This window comes from Tamandua tetradactyla, chromosome 3 (assembly GCF_023851605.1).
Source record: "Tamandua tetradactyla isolate mTamTet1 chromosome 3, mTamTet1.pri, whole genome shotgun sequence".
Taxonomy (NCBI): Eukaryota; Metazoa; Chordata; class Mammalia; order Pilosa; family Myrmecophagidae; genus Tamandua; species Tamandua tetradactyla.
Window position 1 is genome coordinate 129768184 of NC_135329.1, and position 24587 is coordinate 129792770.

Sequence of the window (24587 nt, forward strand, 5' to 3'; positions counted from 1 at the left end):
TCTTCTAATGGTTTTATGGAATCCTGGAAGTAGATGAGTGGTTTGAGTGACAACAGGGCCTGAGAGGATACCAGTATTTCGTGGATGAAAGGATGGAAAGGATGTCATGAGGAAGCTGAGAAGGAACTATCAGAGGGGAAGGAGGATTGGATAGTGTCTTAGACTAAATGGATTTCCAGGAGGAAGAGGTCAATCCAACTCTGCAGGGAGTCCTGGATTGATTATCAGGAGGCTGCTACTGACCTAAGTGAGAACAGTCTTAGTCAAGTGTGGGGCAGGTTTAAAGTGAATGAACTCAGTTCACTAGTGGGTCTATAATTAATAGTACCATACTGAAGGTGAACATGATCAAAAGGGGTTGTATACACCATGTGTCCCACCAATTCACACTTCAAATATAAGTTCTTGCATAAACAACTTCAAAGGTATGAATCTTGTACAAAAAGTATATAAGTTCAGGGTATGGGTGGGGGGCTGCTAGTGCATGCTATGGCTAAGTTTAACAGGAAAACAACAGTACCACAGCAATGCCAGGGGTAAATAATGGGGAGAGGGACAAGAGTTAAGGGGAGGTTTCAATTTTGTATTTTGTATGGGTGTGTTTAGTGTTATCTTTCTCTTGGGAACAAATAAATATTCTAAAATTGAGTGTTGGCAGACTGTTGACTTTGGATGTTATAGATGATGCCCAATGAATGAAGGTGGCTGAAGGATACACTGACTGTGAAGCAGACTGGTGAACAATTGTGTATACATATGATCAATATTGTACTGCTACAAAAAATGAACGAAGTTGTGAGGCATGCAACATTGTGACTGAACCTGTAAAATACGCCAGAAACTAAAGAGCAAATGTTGTATGCTCTCATTTAGAAAATACAAGAAAATGGGGACTTAGATTATAAGCTCTCATAGCAGTCATATTTAGTACAGAGTGGTAACCATTATTTCTGGATTCTGAGAAGCTCTTTTATATATGTATAACCTGATATTTACAGATAAGAACAAAGCCATTCAGGGTGGGATTTAGGTAATTCAAAAATACAGGGGTAAGGAAGATGCTGTCTATATTTTAGAACCTCATCTACTCTTCGGGATGAAAGGAAGAAATTTTCTGTAGCACATGATCTAATTCAACCTGTCTGAATAGCTTATTTAAACAATCTAAACACAGGGAGCACAGAAGACGAATGAGGGCCTTTAATCCTATATAGCTTAATATAATACCTGGACATATTCCAGAGTAGATTAAGCAGATAATCAAAAAGCAACAGCAAAGTCTCTTGAGGGATGTGAAAAAAATATATGGAACTATTAAACTTCACCACTGGGGAAACTCCTGATATTCTGTCAAACATGAGGGACACCCAAATCAATAGGCCAAGCCCTCGATCTTGAGGCTTGCTCTTCTGAAGATCATGTATGTAGCAGACAAGCTTAACCTACCTATAGGTATACCTAAGAGTTACTTTTGCAGGACCTCTTTTGTTGCTCAGATGTGGCCTCTCTCTTTTTAAGCCCAACTCTGAAAGCGAAATCATTGCCCTCCCCCCAACGTGGGACATGACATCCATGGGTGAAAGTCTCTCTGGCAGTGTGGGAGACCCAGAGATAAAACATTTCTTCTTTTTGTCAGAGGATTGGCTTTGCTTCTTCCAGGATATCAGAGAAAAGTGGATTGACAGTCTCCTGATACCTGGCCTGTCTCTTCTGATCTGGCTGTGACAGACTGAGATTGATTACAGCCAAGTATTGGTTCTATTACAGCTCATATATCAAATCCTAAATTTAAAAATACTGAAATCATATAAAGTACCTTTATGGATCACAAGGGAATAAAGGTAGAAATTAGAAAGAAAAGGAAAACTGGAAAACTTACAAATATGTAGAAATTAATATACTTTTACACAACCAATGGGTCAAAGAAGAAATTACAAGGGAAATGATGAAATACCTTGAGATGACCAAAAATGAACACACAACATACCAAAACTTGGCAGATGCAGCAAAGGCAGTGCTCAGAGAGAAATTTACACCTCTAAATGCCTATATTAAAGAGGAAGATCACAAATCAACCTAACTTTACATCTAAAGGAACAAGAACAGCAAACTAAGTCCAAAGTTAACAGAAGGAAACAGGTAAGTGAAATGGGACAAAACAATAGAGAGAAGCAACAGAACCAAAAGTTGGATATTTGAAAAGATCGATAAAATCAACAAACCTTTATTGAAGCTGACAAAAAGAGAAGATACAAATAACTAAAAACAAAAATGAAAGGGAATGACATTACTATTGACCTTACAGAAATAAAAAGGACTATAAAAGGGTACTATGAATAACTATGCCAACAAGTTAGAAAATCTAGATGAAATAGACAAATTCCTAGAAAAATCCAGAACTAGATGGTTTCACTGCTAAATTCTACCAAATATTTTAGTAACTTTCCCAAACAATAGATGAGGCAACACTTCTCTAACTCATTCTATTGCCCACATACCAAAGCCAAAGACAGCACAAGAAAAGAAAATTAGAGACCAATAACTATTATGAATACAGATATAAAAATCCTCAACAAAACACTGGCAAACTGAATCCAATATGTTAAAAGGATTATACATGCCTAGAGTGTATAATGATAGTGACTAAATGAAGAAATTTAAAAATGTTTTGGTATGACGAAGAATGAAGGAAGGTCAATATTGCAGGGTGCTGAAAATAGATGTTAATTCATATTTTAAAACTTTAATTTATGTGTGAGACTAAAGCAAAAAATGTTTATTTGGTACAAAATTTATATTTCTACTAGTGCATTTCCTAATATAACTTATGTGGACAGCTTAATTGAACACCATAAGTATATGTTACCTTGAGTAGGGCATGAGATTTTGTTGGTTTGTCCAGAGTGATGCCCCTGATAAATCCCAGAAGGATTTGAACAGTGAATAAAAACTTATTTGCAAAGTCCCCCTAGGGAATGGTGAGGAAGGGGGGAAAATTCAACTTCCCCAAATGGAGAATTCCTTATATTCTCACAAGCAGTGAGGACAACCAAAGCAATAAGCTGAGCCCTCAATCTTGGGGTCGGTTCTTATGAAGCTTAACCCCACAAAGTATAGACTAAGCCTACTTAAAATTAGGCCTAATAGTCACCCCTAGAGAACCTCTTTTGTTGCTCAGATGTAGCCTCTCTCTCTCAGCCAACATGACAGGCAAACTCACTGCTCTCCCCCTCTCTATGTGGGATATTACTCCCAGGGGTGTGGACCTTTCTGGCAATGTGGGACAGAAATGCTAGAATGAGCTGAGACTCAGCATCAAGAAATTGAGAAAACCTTCTCGACCAAAAGGGGGAAGAGTGAAATGAGACAAAGTGTCAATGGCTGTGAGATTCCAAACAGAGTCGAGAGGTTATCCTGGAGGTTATTCTTACGCATTGAGTAGATATCACCTTGTTATTCAAGATGTAATGGAGAGGCTGGAGGGGAACTGCCTGAAAATGTAGAGCTGTGTTCCAGTAGCCATGTTTCTTGAGGATGATTGAATAATGAGATAGCTTTCACAACGTGACTGTGTGATTATGAAAACCTTGTGTCCGATGCTCTTTTATCTACCTTGTCAACAAACGAGTAGAACATATGGAATAAAAATAAATAATAGGAGGAACAAATGTTAAAATAAATTTAGTTTGAAATGCTAGTGAACAGTGAAAGCGAGGGGCGAGGGGTATGGTAGGTATAATTTTTTTTTTCTGTTTTTGTTTTATTTCTTTTTCTATTGTCTTTTTATTTCTTTTTCTGAATGGATGCAAATGTTCTAAGAAATGATGAATATGCAACGAAGTGATGATATTTATAGAAAGTATATTGCAGCTACTACTGGATTCTATTTGCTTTAAAATATGAAATTAAATATACACAGAGAAAAATATCTAGAATTATATACTAAACTGATACTAATTCTTGCCTTTAGGGCCTGGCACATGGGACCAGATAAAAGAGATAACTTTCACTTTATATATTATTTTATTATATAAAAAATTGTTATACAATGTGCATATATTAGCTTTAAAGTTTAAAGGATATTTGCCAGAAATACAAACATATGCTCTTGGTTCAACTGAATATCATATCTCAGAGCAAATATAAAATCCCAAATGTAAGAGAACTGAGATTTTTTTAACTGAAAGAAAATGTTTACAGCTGTATAAATGAGAAATATTTCTGCCTATAAAATTTAAGAGCAACTATAGACAACAGAATACATAACAATTATATTCAGAAAATAAAACTATATGATTAGTTCCACTAATGATGTAGATGTAATAAATAAGGTCAGTATCAGAGTCCCTGAAATAAATCAGTTATCAAAGAATATTTTATACCCAAGCATATTTAAATGGTAAACTGTCATGCAGAAAAACGTAATGTCCTCCTAGCAATTTAAAGAAGCCAGTTTCAAATAACTATTAAACTAGCACAAATAAATGGAGTAATCAAATTCATTGATCACAGAACTGCCGAAAACCAGTTACACTTAAATATAGTGCTGGTAAAATTGCAAACTGATTTCTTCTTACAGAAAGCAATATAACAACAAACATAATAAGAACTAGCAAAATGGTTCTTTTTCATGTTCATAAAACAAAATATTCTTGGATATGTTAATTCCACTTTTGGACACATACTCCATGAAAATAACCCAAAGAAATGGGAACAAAAGAAAGAAACGTGTAACGAGAGATCAGTGCAATGCTATTTACAATACAAACATTTGTAAAAACATATACCCACCAAATAGCTGAAGAGTCAAGCAAAATGTAGCATACAGCCACAATGGAATAAAACCACTAAAAATGAAAGTTACGAGAACTAAGTTAATACTCAGAGATGTATGTAATAAACTTTGAGGCCAAAATATAAAGAAAACATTAGAATTTGGATTTAATGATTATATCTTTGTAAAGTTTGCCTGTTTTTTGACAAAGATTAGAAATTAATGTGGCATGATACAAACTATCATCTTTTAAGTTTTTCTTGTGTAAAGAAAGCTGTTTAAATTCATGATAGACAACATAATTATAAGAGCTGAAAACAACTCTCTTAATATTTTTACATTCTAGTTAACTAAATATGTATTTCACAAATGCAAAGCTTGTACAATTTATTCTTTTTGTCTCTATTTCTATCCAAACCTACTCTCGCCGATTTTATCTACAAGGAAATAAATAATTTTCAATTGTTCCTTTTAGATCAAATGAATTTTAAAAAATACTTAGAACAAATAAAACAAGATTCTTGGAAATTTTTTCCATTCAAACAAACTGCTCAGTGACCTACATTATTTATTCATTTAGTATACAATATGCCCTGAAACTTAGTTCAGCACCATACATACCTGATGCAATGACAGGATCTTTCATAACTTCCCTAGTTATTGGACATATAAATTCATCAGGAATTCCAGAAGAAAGGGTTTTCACCTTTGTCCTTAGCTCTTCAATTTTCCTCAGCACCTTACTACGCAGTCCTAAGGATTCTAAAAAAAAAACATCCTGTTAGAGATGGAGAACTACTGGTAACACTTTACGCAAGAACTCAGCAAATAAAGAGATTTTATCCACTACAACCAAAATTTTTCAGACATACTGTTTTACCAGGTGGAACTCTTTTCTTTATAAATTCCTTATGGATATTTGTACTAGAGAACACTGTGAGATTAAAATAAATTAGCAGCTAATAGCAATATTTAAACAACCTTAGATTTTTTAAAGTTACCCAAGAGTTGCAAATTGACAAACATAAACAAACACAAAAGTGCATTATTTTGTGTTAATTTATTCAGACAATGAAAATTTTCCAAAAGTCATTCTTAAAAATGTTCAGGTTAAGGTTTAGTGGTAGAATGTTCGCCTTCCAAGTGGGAGACCCAGGTTTGATTCCCAGACTACGCACCCAAAAAAAAAAAAAGTTCAGGTTAATATGTGAAAATTCTGTTAAATTTTTAAGTTTTCCAAAACTGGATTTATTTTAAATATTTCCTGCTTCTCTTATTAAACAATCAGAATTAATGGCCATCTAACTTATACACAAGTTGTATTCATTTGAATTGTATTTTTGTTGTAAAAGTTTTTTAATTTTTAATTTAGGCAGTTTAGTATAACTGATTCTAAGAAGTTTAGTGTTATTAGCTGTTTACATTTTTAAAGCTAGCTGACAGCTCTACTTTACAGGGATGAGCTGAGTAGGGTATGGTAGAAGAAGAGAATTAAATTTCAGAATGCTTTATAGTTCCCATAAAAAGCCAAGCAATTTATTTCTGTTGGAGGTAATTCTCCATGATGTTTCCATATGTCACGTGACAACTTTTGTCTTGGACAGTGTTTTCAAGGATGACTGCACATCTATGAAAGCTAAGGGTAGTGTTTTCTTCTTGATCAGAAAGCAGGTATGTTTCCTGACCGGTACAAGGATAATGTCTTTCTCTTACGCAAGGGTTGGGCACATTTGCTAGCCGTTCCTTATAAGCTAGAGGTTTCCTAAGCTCAAGGTTTCTCAACTGTAATACAAACCATGAGTCTTGGCCAGAGTACAACATAAATCAAGGATTTCTTTACCTTGCAAAAATATTCATGATTCAGGGATTCCCTCAGATTCTTTGAGATCACAGATTCAAGAGAAAACTTATTTTAGTACATAGGTGCCTATGTAGGGAAGGATGCCTCCAAAATCAAGCACACGGCCCAGCCCACCACGGATGGGCTGTATACAATAAGAAAAACATTCAAGACAGTTTACTGAGCCCATCTTTCCTAAGACTGTCCTATGACTAAATTCCAAGTAGTCTCTCTTACATCCACAATGCTGCATTTTCCAAGGGTTAGTGGAGCTGTATATTTTTATTTTGCCGGGCATATAGAATGGAGGGTTTAAGAGGAGTTTCAATGATGGAACATGTATGCTAAACAATGTAAAAAATGTAAATGAAAGTCGAGATAGATAATTTAATAGGATCAACAGACAGAAGGTTTTGATAGGATCACAGTTCTCTGAGATGTGGGTATTAGAGGATAAGTGGTAGTGGAACATCTATCATGATTGTGGTAAGCTTACTAATAATTTTTGCCATGTGAAAATCCTTGACTTTGGTAGAGATAGCTTGATAAATTGTCAAGATGTTTCTACAATGTTATAAGTAGACAGCTGCCCTCTTATTTTATATCACTTATAAGTACAGGACATAGAAACATTTAATATTCTAAAAAATATATATCTCCTCAAAAAAAATACATTTGTGCTAGTATTTATATTTAAACTAGAGAATAGAGAAAGCCTATTCAAAATGGCCCAGATAAGAAAAGGATGATATCCTTGTCCAATATTAATCTATTACAAATGGAGTCCGATCACTATGCTCCTAGGGAAGCAGTTAGCAAAACATGTCCATAGAGCTTAACGAAAGACAAACATATTTTGTTTTCGCCACCAAAACCACTGAACAGCAAATACAGATGGCTAAAAAGCACCTGAGCTGCTCATCTTCATTGGCTATAAGGGAGATGCAAATTAAAACAATGAAATATCACCTCACACCTGTAAGAATGGCTGCTATTAAACAAACAGGTAACTATTTGATGATGAACTATTGAGATGATATGGAGAAATTGGAACACTTATTCACTGCTGGTGGGAGTGTATAATGGTTCAGCCACTGTGGAGGTCAGTTTGGCAATTCCTCAGGAAACTACATATTGAGTTGTCCTGTGATCCAGCATTACCAATACTTGGTATATACCAAGAAGAGTTGAGGGCAGTGACACAAACAGACATTTGCACACTGTTCATAGCGGCACTATTCACAATTGCCAAGGGATGGAAACAATCCAGGTGGCGGTCAACAGAAGAGTGGGTCAACAAAATTTGGTATATACGCATGATGGAATATTACATAGCATTTAGAAAAACTGATGTTCTACAACATATGACAATGTGGACGAACTTTAAGGACATAATGCTGAGTAGATAAGTCAGACATAAAAGGACAAATACTGCATGACTCCGTTATTATGACTCTGGTAAAGCTGCCAGTGTTTTGGAGAGATATAAGGAAAAATCTGAGATGAGGGAATGGTAACCTGCGACAAACCCTGAGATCTGTTCTATATCTGCTTTTTTAAAAATTTTCTTTGTGTGTGTATGTGTGTATGTCATATTTTATAACAAAAAAAACAGTAAAAAAAAACAAACTATAGACAGCTATAGTAATATTAGATAAAATAAATTCCTGAAATAAAAAATTTGAAAATGTTTAGCAACACAGCTCACTACTACAGCAAAGCTGATATCTGTAATAACTTTTTACTCGATATTTTGAGAATGCATACAGTTTTGATTGTTAATCAAATGGTATTTAAGATAGTGTTTAATATTTAGAATTTAAGAAATGGATATCTGTAGTTTTTTTCCTTCCCTACTTTAATTTTAAATTGCTTTATGAAACATATTGTACAGACTTTACAGTGATTACTTAGATAAAATACACGTATGGATAAGCTAACTAATATATCCATTTTAGGCGGCTAGAATTTTCATGTTAATTATAAAAGTATTTGTTATCTTTATATCTTCCTGAAATCATGAAAATGTTTTGTAACACAGGTCATTACGATAGCAATGTAGATATTTGTAATAACTTTCTATTTGATATTTGAGAACATTCAGTTTTATTTTGCTTTTTATGTATTTTTTATTTAAGAAAACAAATATACATAGAACCACCAACAATGGCTATATTCGTTAGCTTAACATAAGCATATTTAAATAAAGTATCCATATAATCATTGTAAAACCTGTGTTTTGTGCACTAAGTTTCATAAACCAATTAAAAATTAAGGCAACAAGGAAAACAAATCTCTATATTTGGATAGCCAAGAACATTCAGTTTTGATAGCTGATCAAATGGTGTTTAAGATAGTGTTTAATATTTAGAATTTAAGAACTTTGCTATCAGAATTTGTAGATTTTTTTCCTCATTGCCTTAATTTTAAATTGCTTTATGAAACTTACTGCACAAGCACAGGTTTGTTTGTGTGTGAAGATGTATTAATTAAAAAAAAAAAAGGTAAAAAAATAAAGAACCATTAGAAACCTCATTGCCTTAAGTTCACCACTGCAAACATTTTGGTGAATATTTTTCCAGAATCTTTGTTTAAATCGGTTGACATGAATGTGCGCATATAATTTTACTTGTATAATTTTACATATTTGTCCCTTTTTTATTCACTTAATATTCTCGACATCTTCCATGTCAATAAAAATAGAATGGCATCATAAAAAAAAGCAAAAAACCAGACCAAGCAACTATATAGCAAAATCAACTCCCATGGATGTTTCTAATAAACCCAAAATATAAGCAGGCGAGGATAAACAATCTCCAGCCATAAGCCTGTTGCTGAACATCTGTGCGGAAGGAAGCAACAGGGCATCTAATGGACATGAGAAAAAGAGACCCTAGAACGTCTAACAAGTACTCACTGGAAGGGAGGGTGGGCCAATTTAAGAGCAGCAGTTGAACCTGAAGAGTTCACTTCCAGCTATTGCCCATTCCAATAGCGGGTCAGTGCACAGGCCCACAGTAAGTATATCTGAAGGGGTTGTTTAATCTTGTATAAAGAAAATAAAAACAGTAAACGTTCTATTACTAAAAGATATATGCAGTTAAACAGGCAACAAGTGAAAAACTATATAATAAAGTATATTAATAGGAACTGAAATATGAAACTTTCAAAATCTAAGGATGTGAAGAAAGTTAATATACAAAGTTTAAAGACACATTTAATATTATAACTTTTAAATTTAAAAAAAATCAAAAAATATCTCTTATGCTTTTATAATTTCAACTTCATTTTGGTGGCAAAAGGCACAGCAAAGCCCTCGACAAAGCTTCATTCTCAATTAAGAATTTATGATTAATTTAGTATAAGTGTAAGGACCTACATGATATGTAAATAGTTCCTTGGCATTTGTCATTCCAAGTTTCTACTATTTTATCATTTACAGCAATCTCAAACTCCAACATACATACCAAATTGCAATGTTCCTAAGACCCAGATATAAACTGAGGCCAATATACAGATGAAGCCATGTGGCTAGTTGGTGAACTCACTGCTTGCCTAGGATCATGTCAAAATGACTTTCCTATTCTTCACCTTTTATATTCTGTACCTTTTGAAAGAGATATTAAATGCTGTCGTAGAGTTCACAAATTTTTAGATTCACAGATTTCTCAACACACATTCTTTGCAATATCAAGGATCTTTTATACCTATAATCTGCATCTAGAAATTCCTTATGCAAAAGGAGTTTGTGTATATATGGAGATATTTCCTACCCAAAACATTTTGCATATTGTATCCTAGGTTTTCATGGACACAATGCTAACACAAAAGGACTATTATCCACGGGAAAGCATTAGATTCTTACATATACCCAAGTATGCAGAAAGTTCCCTTATTCTAGATTTACAAATGACCCACTGAAAAAAGATCTGATAGACTGCTCAGTTTTTTAAAGATATATATAGTTTTAAGTGTCAAACATAACAGATTTACTATTTTAGTCTTCAGCACCCCAATGTATCATTTACTGTACAATTTGTTAACTTCTCCCACAGGATGAATGTTAAATTCAGGTTCATTCACAATGAAACAGAAATGGGTTTAACAGTTTTTTCTACAAAAGTAAACAGTAAATAAACAGTTATGTATCGGAGAAGTGTAGAATAAAACTCTTTAGCATATACTCATCAGCTATCTTTTAACACACTTTTATTCTACACGATTTTAATTCTCTCTTAGTCCAATTTCCTGTCTTGAGGAAGAATCTTGCTTTTCTTAAAATTCAAGACCAAAAGAAATTCATTGTGGCTTAAAGTAGCACTTTGTAGAAAATTAAAGTTCGCCTCTTGATCCTAAAGAATTTTGCAAAAACTTGGATACGTTAGAATGATGAGAAAAAAAAATAAGTATCCTAATCCATTTACTTAATTTATTCTGTGTTTAACCCGCTGAATATGCTAACTTTTCAAACCTTAGATACAAACACAAAACAGATTCTGTATTCACTAGAGAGCATGCAATATTTGTTTTCATTTGTAATAATGATTTCTCTAACTCACTTAATAGGCCATCACAGAATAATTTTTTTTTCAATGTTAGGTTTGGGCCTGATAATCCTAAAGTCTTTTCATTGAACTTTTAAATAGAATGATTAATTACTAAATCTCAGACTCATATTTCAAAAAAATATTTCAAATCCTTAACTGAATCCTACAAGATATTTTATTCTTTATTTCTCTGACTATAAATATAGAGTTACATTTCAATTAATTATTTTCATTAGGCTTTTCTTATCTTTTCATGTATTTTTTGCTGACTGATATTATTGCCTTGCATTATGAAATGCTTCTGTTCATATGGTATCGTTAAAATTTACTGTGAGAGAATTAACAAGGACTCAACTAATTAAGATGCTGAATACAAAAGAATTTTTAAAAACATTCTATACTCTATTACCTACGGTCAGGAGGAAAATGTGAATTATAAAGGAAATAAGTTATTGACATACAAAAGCAACTTTAATGATATGGCCGAGTATAGTATATAGCCATCTCAACCTAAATATTTTCATAAAATCATCATTCTGTCAACTTTTTTTTAAAGGCCATAAGCTTCCAAGAGATTTAACTAGATTCACATATAGTATTTATTATGTCAGGAAAGTACAATACCATATTTTAAAGTAGGTTTCTATCGCAATCATTTTCTTTTTTGACTCTTCAGGGACAATATGGATACCGTTTCCTAGGTTTTTTGGTTAATTAGGATTCTATTATAGCATATTTTTAACAATCTCTGGTAATTACGCTTATTACAGCATGAAACAAACTCCAAGCTAGTTTTTTATCTTCAGAGGGCTAAATAACATTATTCTGCCACAAAGCCAAGATAATTAGATGCCTTGTAAATGATCACTGGAGAAAACAAATAAGAATGTGGAGCACGGTGATCGGTGAAGGTGAGGGGTGGGGGGTATGGTATGTATGAATATTTTTGTTTCCTTTTTATTTCTTTTTCTGAATAGATGCAAATGTTCCAAGAAATGATCATGATGATGACTATGCAATTATGTGATGATATTGTGAAGTACTGATTATATATGTAGAACGGAATGATCAAAAATTACGAATGTTTGCATTTGTTTGGTGTTTTCTGGTATTTAAAAAAATTTTTAAATTAATAATAATAATAAAAAAAAGAATGTGGAGCACTTGTTGCATAGCCATTATCACTGCTTGGAAAAACAAATCAAAATTGCATTTCAATGATGACTTGTTAGTTAGCTTTGCATTCAAAGGGTAATGCAAAAATGACTAAAGTCACTTTATTATTTCTCAGCTTAAACCACTAAATCTTTTAAAAACATATCATCCCATGGTTAAAACTGTTTGGATCCACACAAGTAGCTGGCTAAAAGGCTAGGGAAATGAGGGGAAACTAGCTACAGTAAGCCAATTCTTGAGATATATGGTATCAACATACTTGTACTGCCATTTTAACTATAAAAATAATTTACCAAACTAAATTTTTTTCAAATCCCTAGCCATAATAGCTGCTATTAAACAGGAAGCTACAAATGTTGAAAAGGGTGTGGAGAAACTGGGACACTTAGGCACTGTTGGTGGGAATGTATAACAGTACAGCGCTATGGAAGATGGTTTGGCGGTTTCTTAGGAAACTAAATAATACCACCCAGCAATACCACTACTTGGTATATACCCAGAAGAGCTGAAAGCAGTGACAAAAACAGACATTTGCACACCAGTGTTCATAGCAGCATTATTCACAATCACCAAATAATTCAAGTACCCATTAACAGATGAGTGGATTAACAAAATGTGGTATATACATATGATAGAATATTATGCAGCAGTAAAATCATCATTTCAGGATGAAATGTCTTGAAACACATGACAAGATGGGTGAGGCTTAAGGACATAATGCTGAGTGAAATAAGCCAGACACAAAAGGAAAGATACTGTATGATCCCACTTTTATGAACATGATAAAGGTAAAATTAGAGGCTTATAATACAGACTATAGGGAACCTAGGGATACAAAGAAGCTAAAGATAGGTGAACAATTAGCTAATAATGTTGAACTTAAATGTAAGGGAATAGATAGAAGTGATGGCAGTTTGCTAGTGGGTCTATAAGTAATATTACCATATTGAAGGTAAACATAATTGAAAGAGGTTGTACAGACCTCTGTGTTCCACTAATTAACACTACAAATATAAATATGTTCTGGCATGAACTACTGCCAGGTCTGACTCTTGTACAAAGAGTGTATATAAGTTCAGGGTATACGGGGAAAAATACTATTGCATGCTATGGACTACGTTTAACAGAAACACCAAGGGTAAATAATGGGGGGAGGGGCAAGAGTTAAGGGGAGGTTTGGATTTCTTATTTGGTGAGAGTATGTTTATTGGTTATCTTTCTCTTGGGAATAAAGAAATTATCTAAAATTGAGAGTGTTGATGGATTGCTGACTTTGGGCATATATAGATGATGCCCAATGAATGGAAGTGGCTGAAGGATACACTGACTGAGAAGTAGATTAGTGAATAATGGTATATACATATAATCAAATATTGTGCTGCTACAAAAACAAATGATGTTATGCGGCATGCAACATTGTGAATGAGCCTGTGGGATATTTGGTGAGGCAAAATAAGTCAGAAACAAAAGAGCAAATATTTATGGTCTCATCTACTTTTTTTTTGATGCATGGTTTGGGAATTGAATCTATGGTCTCATTTAGAAAATACTTATAAGAAAACAGAGGCCTAGATTGTAAGCTCTTACACAAGTCACATTTAGTCCAGAGCAGTAATTATTATTTCTGGATTTTAACAGGCTCTTTTATATACGTATAACTTTATATATATCTATGAATACATGCATAACTTGGTATTTGGAGATACAAACGATGCCAATCAGGGTAGGATTAAGGTAATTCAGAATACAGGAGTAAGGAAGACATTGTCTGTATTTTAGAATCTCATCTACTCTTTGAGATCAAGGGAAGAAAGGTTTATTTTGTCCAGAACCAAAATTTTCGGTAGCACATAATCTAACCCAACCTGTCTGGATAGATCATTTAAATAATCCAAACACAGGGAGCCCAGAATAAGAATGAGGGCTTTTAATCCTGTATAGCTTAATGTAATATCTGGATACATCCCAGAGTACATTAAGCAAATAATCAAAAAGCATTGGCAAAATCTCTTGAGGGATGGGAGAAAAAATATGGAATTATTAAACTTTACCACTGGGGAAACCCTGATACTGAGTCAAACATTAGGGACACCCAAATCAATAGGTAAGGCCCTTATCTTGAGGCTTGCTCTTGTGACACTAATGTACGTAGCAGAGAAGTTTAGCCTACCTGTAGGCATACCTAAGAGTTACTTCTGGAGAACCTCTTTTGTTGCTCAGATGTGGCCTCTCTCTTTCTAAGCCCAACTCTGAAAGTGAAATCACTGCCCTCCCCACTACATGGGACATGACATCCAAGGGTTAATGTCTCCCTGGCAGCGTGGGAGGTGACTTCCAGGGATGAGGCTGGCCCTGGCACCATGGGATCAACAATGCCATCCTGATGAAAAGGGGGGGAAGAACTGTAACAAATAAAGTATCAGTAGCTGAGAATTCAAATATAGTCAAGAGGCAATGCTGAAGGTCACTCTAGAGTTAGACATTGCTACTTATCATAACTTGCCAAACCACTCCTGTCAATCCTAAAGAACATCTAGGGCATTATATCTTCAAAGATCTTCAAAGGTTCCGTGCCCTAGGGTAACTTTTCAGAAACCTACAACCACCAATGGGCCTCTGGACCAGAAATGTTCTGAAATGCAGAGGGACTGGCTTCTCAAGAAGTTCTATCCCCCTATCTCATATTACCAACAGCCTCTCCAATATGAAAAAGTTAGAATGGGCATAACCCAAATACCCCTAAAGAGTGGGGAAAAAGATCAAATATGATGTTGAAGTTATAAAGAGAAAGTAAGGTTTAACAAATGAGTATGATGGCTGAATCATTATATTGATATACCTTTATGTCTCCAGTATCTTACAGCAACTAGAAGTAAAAGCCTAAAATTGTGTAATTGTAACCCATACCAAACTCTGAAATCTGTTCTACAACTAATTGTTGTGATGTGCTTTGACATTTATTGCTTTTTTTGTCTCTTATTTTTCACACACAAAAAAGTTGATTGTGATGATAAATGCACTGCTATAGGAAAATAAATAAATAAGTTAAAAAAAAAACGAGCTATAACTTATACATAGTTTTCAATAATGTGATTACGTATCTTAAACACAGACAAGTGATTAGGCTCAATTTCCTAGAAGACAATGTTATAAAGGACTTCAGATTTTATGTAACATCCCTAACAAACATTATATTATTAGTTCTAATTAATTCCTATTTGGCATAATTTTAAGACAAAACTTAAGAAAATGCACATGTAAAATACCCGATGCTTTTTCATGTGGCAGTCTCTTTTCACATCTCACTGACTATGAGGCTTTGTATAAACAGTAAGTAAGAGACTTACTGTTTCCAAGCATTTAAGAAAATCTATGTCGAATTATTAGCTGACCACTATGCTACCCAAGTAGTCTTCAATGGCCACATATGACAAAGAATACAGATTTTACAGAGATAGTTCAGGAAAGTCACTAAACAAACACACAACAACAGTAACAACAAACTCTGGGAGTAGCAGGTGAAGAGAGGATAGGGATGTGATTTCCAGAGTTGCCACATTATTTAAATTCAACAACAACAAAAAAGACAAGTCATGCAAAGAAGTAAGAAAGGTGGCTCATATACAGGAAAAGAAGCAGCCAATAGAACCCCTCTCTGAGGAAAGCCCAGATACTGGACTTTCTAGACAAAGGCTTTAAATTAGCTATTTGAAATATGTTCACAGAACTAAAGGAAACTATGTCTAAGGAACAAACACAAAATATGAGAATATCCTACATCAAATACAGAATATTAACAGAGATGGAATTATAAAAATGAACTAAACAGAGATTCTTGAGTTGAAAAGTACAATATTCAATAGAGAAGCTCAACAACAGATCTGAGGCTGGCAGAAGAAAGAATCAGTGATGGGAAGACAGATCAGTTGAGATTATCCAGTCTGAAATATGGAAGAAAAAAGAATGAAAAATTATGAAGAGAATCTCAGGAACCTACAGAACACCAACAAGCATGCCAACCTATGCAAAAGAGAACCCCAAAAGGTGAGGAGAGAGAGAAAGGGGAAGAAAGAATATGTGAAGAAATAATGATTGAAAACTTCCAAATTTGATGAAAAACATTAATCTACACATCCAAGAAGCTCAACATACTCCATCTAAGAAAAACACAAAGATTCACACCTAGATACACTCTAATTAAAGTATAAAGGACAAAACCAAATAGAGAATCCTGAAAGCAGCAAGAGAAATAACTCATTATGCACAAGGGATTCTCAGTAAGATTAATGGCTGATTTCTCATTTTAAAGCAGAAAGTCAGAAGTCAGTGGGATGACATAGTTAAAGGGCTGAAAAAAACACAAAAAGGCTGTCAACCAGGAATTTCATATCCAGTAAAACAATCCTCTAAAAAGGAAGTAAAAATTAATACATTCCCAGACCCCTTCCCCCAAAATATTTTGTTAGTGGACCAGTCTTATAAGAAATGCTAAAGGGTATCTTACAGTAAATGAATCTCAGACAGTAACTCAAATTCACATGAAGAAATAAAGTGCACCATTAAAAGTAACTACAATGATATATGGAAAAACGTATAGTCAATGCAAGTTAGGGTCCATAGTCAATGGTAACATTGTAACATGCTTCCAATGAATGTAACAAAGGCATTGTGCCAAAGTTAAATGTCAACAGGCAGGGGAATTGGGAAAGGGGTATGTATTCTTTGTGCAAGAAAACGAAATGTCTTCAGATAGAGTATGGTGGCGAAGGCATGTCTATACACTTAGGCTGGATTGTATGATATGTGAATAAAACTATTTAAAAATGAACAGTGAGAAACAAGCACCAGAAAATGTAGAGAAAGCGATGCACCTATTCAGTGTCAGTAGGGAAATGAGAGGTGCATACCCTTGAATAGCCGTGTGGTGGTTCCACAGGAGGGTGGGTTTGCCATATGATCCTGAAACCCCACTGCTCAGTATATATCTGGAGGAGCTGAGTGTGGGGACAACAATGGGCATTTGCACTCTGGTGTCTCCGGGGGCAGTGTTTGTGATCCACAATGAATGGAAGTGGCCTAAGGGTACAACGACTGAAGAAAGGAAGGGGGAACAATGGTTTATACATACAATGGACTACTAAGCGACCCAAGAAGGAGTTGTGAGATATGCAACTAGATGAATGAATCTTAAGAGCTGTATGCTGAATGAAATGTCAGGTACAAAAAGACAAGTATTATCATGCTTCAATCATATGGACTAACTATAATATAAAATTCGGTGAACTAAAATTGAGAGCATGGGATATCAGGTTTGGGCATATTGTAAAGTGTCCTAGATTGTAAGACTCTTACAGCAATCACACATATTCAGAAGCTGTAACTACTAATTCTAAATTCTCAGAAACTGAGCTGTTTCTATATGATCTGGTCCTTCCCAGAAACTTCAGGGATTTATGTGATACCTGAGACTCAGAATTAGAGCTCTGAAGCTATGAAAGTCAGCAGTACCCCATACAGGAACTTTTGAAAAAGCTGAAAAAGGGATCAGGCTTCAACTAGAGATATGAAGGAAGCCAATCTGGATAGGACTAAGCTATATCAGAAGACTGGGTAAAAGATGACATCCATATTTTAAAACTTCGACTTCCATGTGAGAAGAGAGAGAGATGTTTATGTGGTACAAAATTTATAGTTAGGGCAGCGCATTTCCTAATTTAACTTGCATGTTCAGTTTAGCTGAACACCATATGTACATGGAATCTTGAATGGGCATGAGATTTTAGTGGTTTGTCCAGGTTAGCGTGATGCCTCAATAAATCCCAGAGTGATTCGGACAGTGAATAAAGAAGTATTCACAAAGTCCCTTTTGGGGGAATGGGGAGAAGGGGAAATAGTCAACTTCCCCATCTGGAGAATTTCTGATATTCTCACATAGAGTGGAGAAACCAAATCAACAGGCTAAGCCCTCAATCTTGGGGATCATCCGTATGAAACTTATTCCTGCAAAGAATAAGCTAAGCCTACTTAAAATTATGCCTGAGAGTCACGCCCAGAGAACCTCTTTTGTTGCTCAGATGTGGCCTCTCTCTCTAAGCTGACACAGCAAGTGAACGCACTGCCCTCCTCCCCTATGTGGGACATGACTCCCAGGGGCCTCCCTGGCAAAGTGGGACAGAAATCCTGGGATGAGGCAGGATCTGGCATCAAGGGACTGAGAAAACCTTCTCAACCAAAAGGGGGAAGAGAGAAATGAGACAAAGTTTCAGTGGTGGAGAGATTTCAAGAGTCAAGAGGTTATCCTAGAGACAATGCATTATATAGATATGTGTTATATAGATAGCCCCTTTTTAATGTATGGTGTAATGGAATGGCTAGAGGGAAGTACCTCAAACTGCAGAGCTGTTTTCCAGAAGCCTTGATTCTTGAAGATGGTATAATGATATTGCTTTTACAGTGTGACTGTGTGATTGTGAAAACCTTGTGTCTGATGCTCCTTTTATCTGGAGTATGGACAGATGAGTAAAAAATATGAATAAAAAATAAACAGTAGGGGGAATGAAGTTAAAATAAACTGAGTAGATTGAAACATTAGTGGTCAATGAGAGGAGGGGCAAGGTGTATGGTATGTATGAGTTTTTTCTTTCTTCTTTCTTTTGCTGGAGTGATGCAAATGTTCAAAAACGTGATCATGGTGATAACTACCCAACTATGTGATGATATTGTGAGTCACTGATTGTACACCATGTATGGAATGTTTCTATGTCAAGAATGTTTGTATAGGCGGGCCGCGGTGGCTCAGCGGGCAAGAGTGCTTGCCTGCCATGCCGGAGGACCCCGGTTCGATTCCCGGCCCCAGCCCATGTAAAAAACAAACAAACAAACAAAAACTAATAAAATGATCTCTAAAAAAAAAAAAAAAAAGAATGTTTGTATGTTAAGGTTTTACAATAAAAATATTAAAATAGAAATAAGAAGTAAAGGCAAAACAAAAACAAAAAAGTAACTACATAGGTAAATATACAAGACAATAGGTTTTTTGCTTATAATCCTTTTTCTCCCATCTTATTTAAGACAACTACTGAAAGCAAAAATTATAATGTCTGATGGAAATATAATGTATAAAGAGGTAACCTGTATAAAAAAATAATAGCACAAAGGAAGGAGGGCAGAAATGAAGCTACACTGAGCCAAAATGTTTTCATACTAGCAAAATTCAAATTCAAAAAAATTTGAATAAAGTTGGCATTTATTCAAATTAGACTGTTATATATTTAAATGTTCATTGTAACCCTAGGCAAAAAACTAAGAGAGTAACATTAATATAATAAAGAATAAGAAGGAATTAACATTTATACTTGAAAATCTCTAACACAAAAGGCAGTAATGGAGGAAGAGAGGAACAGAAAAGACATAAAATTCATAGTAAACAAAAGATCATGTGTAATGCCTACTTCATCTGTAATTGCACTAAGTGGAAATACAACCCACATAAAAGGAAAAAATAATTTCAAATCATATATAAGAAATTCATACACGTAACAACAAAAAGACAGCCCAACTTAAAAATGGGCATTGTCTATATAGACTTTTCTCTAAAGAAGATATACAAATGGCTAATGAAAACATGAAAAGATGCTTGACATCATTAGCTATTAGAGAAATGCAAATCAAAAGCACAATGAGATACCACTTTGCAAGCACTTCGGATAGTTTTAATCAAGGAGATAATAACAAGTGTTAGCAAGGATATGAAGAAACTGGAATTCTCATATGCCGTTGGTAGGAATGTAAAATGGTGCAGCTGCTTTGGAACACAGTCTGGCAGTTCTCAAAATGTCAGTTATAACGTGATTCAGAAATGCCACTCCTGAGTATATACCCAAGAGAACTGAAAACATATGTTCACATAACACCTGTACAAGAATGTCCACAGCAGTATTACTTATATACATCCAAGAAGCAGAAACAACTCAAATGTCCATCAACAGATGAACAGATAAACAAAGTATGGCATATCCATACAATGGAATATTACTCAGACATAGAAAAATAATGAAATATGAATACACAGAAAACAATAAGTCTTGCAAACATTATGCTAAGTCAAAGAAGCCAAACACAAAAGGCTACCTATTATATTCTAAAAGAAATGTCCAGCATAGGCAAACATTAGAAACAGAAAGTCTGAGTGGTTACCAGGGACTGGAAGAAGGAGAAAAAGGAGAATGACTGCTTATGACTATAGGATTTCTTTGGGGGATGATGAAAATGTCCTGGAATTAGAGAGTAGAGGTGGTTGCAAAACTCTGAATATACTGAAAAAAAAAAATCACTGAATTGTACACTTCACAGAACAATTTTTATGGTAGGTGAATTATATCACAATTAAAACTTTTTAATTACAATTACAGGTACCTTTAGTCACCCAAAGAAATGCTATGTAACATTATATTTTCCCTCATCTAATAAGAATATACTCTCACTCTGTACAAAGTCGTTCACCAGAATAATTACTGTGTTAGGATATTAAGAGGAAACCATTAATACAACTAAAACCAACTCCAAAGTAAATTACTAAGTTTTTTTTTTTAAGATTGCCATTCTTTTATTAATCTTACCGATTTTCAAATCATCAGCTAGACTTTCCTTTGTAAGATTCAACAGTTCTTTTCCATCAATGTTATTCATCTTGAAAATGCAAACAAGATCATGTAAACCTTGTGTGCAGAGCCACGTTGAGACATCCTCCTCTGACCAATCTTCAATAAATTGCTTTGGTTGATCTTCTGTGCTACTTGCTTAAAAAAACAAAACAATGCAAAGCAAAAACCAAAAAGAAAAAAACAAACAAACAAAAACACACAGGCAAAAAGACAAGTGAAATAACAAACAACAGAACAAAGTATTTTCCTTACAATCATTCTATTTTGATTTAAGAAGTAAATGAAATTTCCTTAAATATGTTTTGCTATTTTAACTTTCTAAAATTTTCAAAAATTAAGTATCACCATGTATAATTATTTAACATTATTTATTTAATATTAAATACTAGTCTTTTTTACTATATTTTTCTTCTCTCCAGAAAGACAAGTTTCTTTTACTGTACAAAATTCAAGCCAGAAGAGGTATTTTATTTGCTCTATTATCTGCATTTCAGCACCACTATTAGGTTATTCCTGACATTGATAAAAATTAAAATCCTAAATTAGGTGCTGACATTGCTTGATGAGGACAAAATAAAAACAACAAAATAATATTATAATTTCTATTCTGCTCTCAGACTATATTTATCTGAAAAATTAGTACAGAGCAAAAAGAAATAGTTTACAAAACCATGGGCTGTGCACCCAAAAGAATTTACTAAAGTTTTAAGGTAATTCAAATGCTTTAATACTGGCTTCTCCAAAATTATTTAAAATTTTATTACATTTATGCACACTTTACATTGAGAAAAGCAACATGACTAGCTTGTTGAAATAGTTACTGAATTTCTGATTTTGAGTGGGACTGAACTGTATTAAACATGGCATCCTCACTAACCTTGACAAAGGGCTTCTGGGTCAAACTGCCAGATGTTCACTGTTTTGTCCATTGAACCAGTAGCAAGTAAAAGGGTACCAGGTGCAAAGGCACAGGTTGTGACATACCTAGTTAATAGAAATGAATATTATGTATCTTCTGGCTAATTTTTGAATTTTATTACTATAAAGCAAGATTAAGTTCAGACCTGGTATGCTGAGTCAATGTGTGAAGAATGTTCTCAGTATTCTGGAAAGCAAGAAAAACAGCTTTATGTTTGCTCAGACAAGAGCAAAGTCACTGATACAGATTATTTCTAATTCATTTGACATAGTTTATATGCTACGTACATATTTATATATATTAGTCACAACTATAATTTTGAAACCTAACCAATAAACGAGTCCTACAGAACTGCATCTATGACTAATAATAGTATCAGGTATTTGCTTCACTTTTTAAAAATTATCAACATGGTTGTCTACTGACCATCTTTCTAGAAATTTTTCATATAGGGGTCACCCTAGTCATTTGACAATTTTTTTAAACTAACCTAAAGGGAAACCTAAGTGTGTACTACACAAAATAACTTGCATTTTGCCATGGTATTTGACTTGTATTCACTGAAATTAGTCACTGAGATTTTGAGTACACTAAGCAGCCTATCCGACATCTAGATATATTAACTGGAACTCACGTACATAATTTATAGAGAAAATTAGATGTTAGAGCTGTTTTTTTTTTTTTTTTTTTTAAAGAGAGAGGGAGGAAAGGAAGGAAAGACAGAGAAGGAAGGAAGGATGGAAGGAAGGAAGGGAAACATTTTTAAACATTTTCTTGTTTTATTATATTTTGTTTGTTTGTTTGTTTTTTACATGGGCTGGGGCCGGGAATCGAACCGGGGTCCTCCGGCACGGCAGGCAAGCACTCTTGCCCGCTGAGCCACCACGGCCCGCCCAGAGCTGTTTTTATAAATGTTGTGTCTCATGAAAATTTCCTAAGAAATGGGAAGGATCTACTGCATCTAGCTTGAGTATTCTTTTCCATTTCCTGCAAGACCCTTACTGACTGCAACTTCTATGTGAAGGATTAGTTGATATTCTTGCTTGCCTTATTTCACTTTGAGGATTTACATCTCCATTTCATTTGCTGGCATAACTATAGCCTGAACTCAATCACTAGAAGACTCCACTCAACACTAATTTCTCTAGGGGCAAATTTTCATCAGCTATATTTTGCTACATGCAAAATGTTCATTTTTCTCTTCATATTCACTGAATTTGGTCTTTACCCTTATACATCTGCCCCAAATTTCCACTTTCCCAAGTCATTATAAGGTACTCTTTCTTACACTAGTCACTAAATCCAGCCAGGACTCTAAAGAGTGGCAGGCCATTTTTAGCTATACCTTCCAAAAGCCTTAGGAAAAACATTTATTCTTTTCTATTATGGAATCTCACATAAAATTTTAAGAATAACAGACTGAAAATGATTTTTTGTACATTGCTGCTCTTTAACTTTGTATATATACTTTAGGTTCTGATAAAAAGTCTTGTTCATCTTGAAATCGTTACTGAAATATGAGGGTCTTTTCCAGACCAATACCATACTTGCATAATTACTTTAGCACTTACAGAAATGCATATATTACATCACATTCTTAGGTATACTAAAAGGAAAAAAGTGTACTTTTTTTTTTAAATCTTGGCTTAACTAAATTCAGCAGCCTAATAAAGATAATTTATATAGATCACATGCAAGATTTTGAAATACTTACAGTATCATACACTATGACAGACTTATCCACTGATCTTTAAAACAAAAAAAAATTATATGGGTAAAAATTCTATAAAAATAAAGTATAGCATTTATGTAATTGATGTTTTACATTATTTTATTCACTTTTAGGGAAGTCTGACATATTGATATACAAACATTTAGAATATACTTTTTGTTCATTTGTATGTACTTTTATTCATGTCAAATGTGACGAAAATTATAAGCTTTATTAAAATAATAGCATGTGCTATTTATAACACATAGCCATTAAATGGACAAGGAACTGTGATACATAAATAAGACAATTTCTATGTCAAGTTAGTAATTCAAATAGAAAAATTACCACAAGAAAAAGCTATTACTCTCTAGGTTTTTGTTTCAGATTGTCTTGTCCATTACTACTGATATGGTTGTTCCTTAAATGCTAATCAAGATATGTATGTTTTGATCATGACTCCTTTTTGAAAAGTATAATTCTAAAACTCATGCTGCCTCTTCACGGTTTCTTTTAAAGGCATAAAACTTAAAAGCAACCATGTGGGATCATTCTAGAGGGGAATCAAATCATGACAAGGAAAATTCTATATTTAAACAACAGATAAATGTGCTTCTTTATGGTATTTACCCCCCATGGAAATAATCTTTATGCTGCCATGATATATGTTGCAAGGTGAGAAAACATATCAATGATACAAGTGCTACTATTCTCTGTACAATATTTATACTTAATATAAAAGGTAGCTGATTATAAACTTACCACAGAACACACACCTGATAGAAGTATGTTAGAAGTACTTCAATTTTATTTTCAATAAGACTGAAAATTTCTTGTTCAACAAACCACCCAATATTGATGAGAGATTTTGACTACAGAATCTTTGTCATAAGTTTGAAGTAGAAATTACATTTAAATTTTAAAATTTAAATAAAAATAAAATACAAGAAAATGGGA

The 24587-nt window shown here is 34.0% G+C and overlaps 1 protein-coding gene across 10 annotated transcripts in view; it reads right to left on the reverse strand.

Moving 5' to 3' along the window:
• WDSUB1 (WD repeat, sterile alpha motif and U-box domain containing 1) overlaps positions 1-24587 on the reverse strand; it is a 53172-nt gene that overhangs the window by 12088 nt on the left and 16497 nt on the right. For 7 of the 10 annotated variants that reach the window (XM_077153939.1, XM_077153936.1, XM_077153935.1 and 4 more), the window contains 5 exons: positions 23634-23667; positions 22065-22105; positions 21878-21984; positions 20956-21135; positions 5396-5536 (listed from right to left, as the gene is read on the reverse strand). In XM_077153939.1, coding sequence (XP_077010054.1) covers positions 5396-5536; positions 20956-21135; positions 21878-21984; positions 22065-22105; positions 23634-23667 — 503 coding nt within the window. Of the gene's footprint in view, positions 1-5395; positions 5537-9531; positions 9660-20955; positions 21136-21877; positions 21985-22064; positions 22106-23633; positions 23668-24587 lie in introns of those variants that run through there. The other 3 variants (XR_013172784.1, XR_013172782.1, XR_013172783.1) reach the window with 3 other exon arrangements.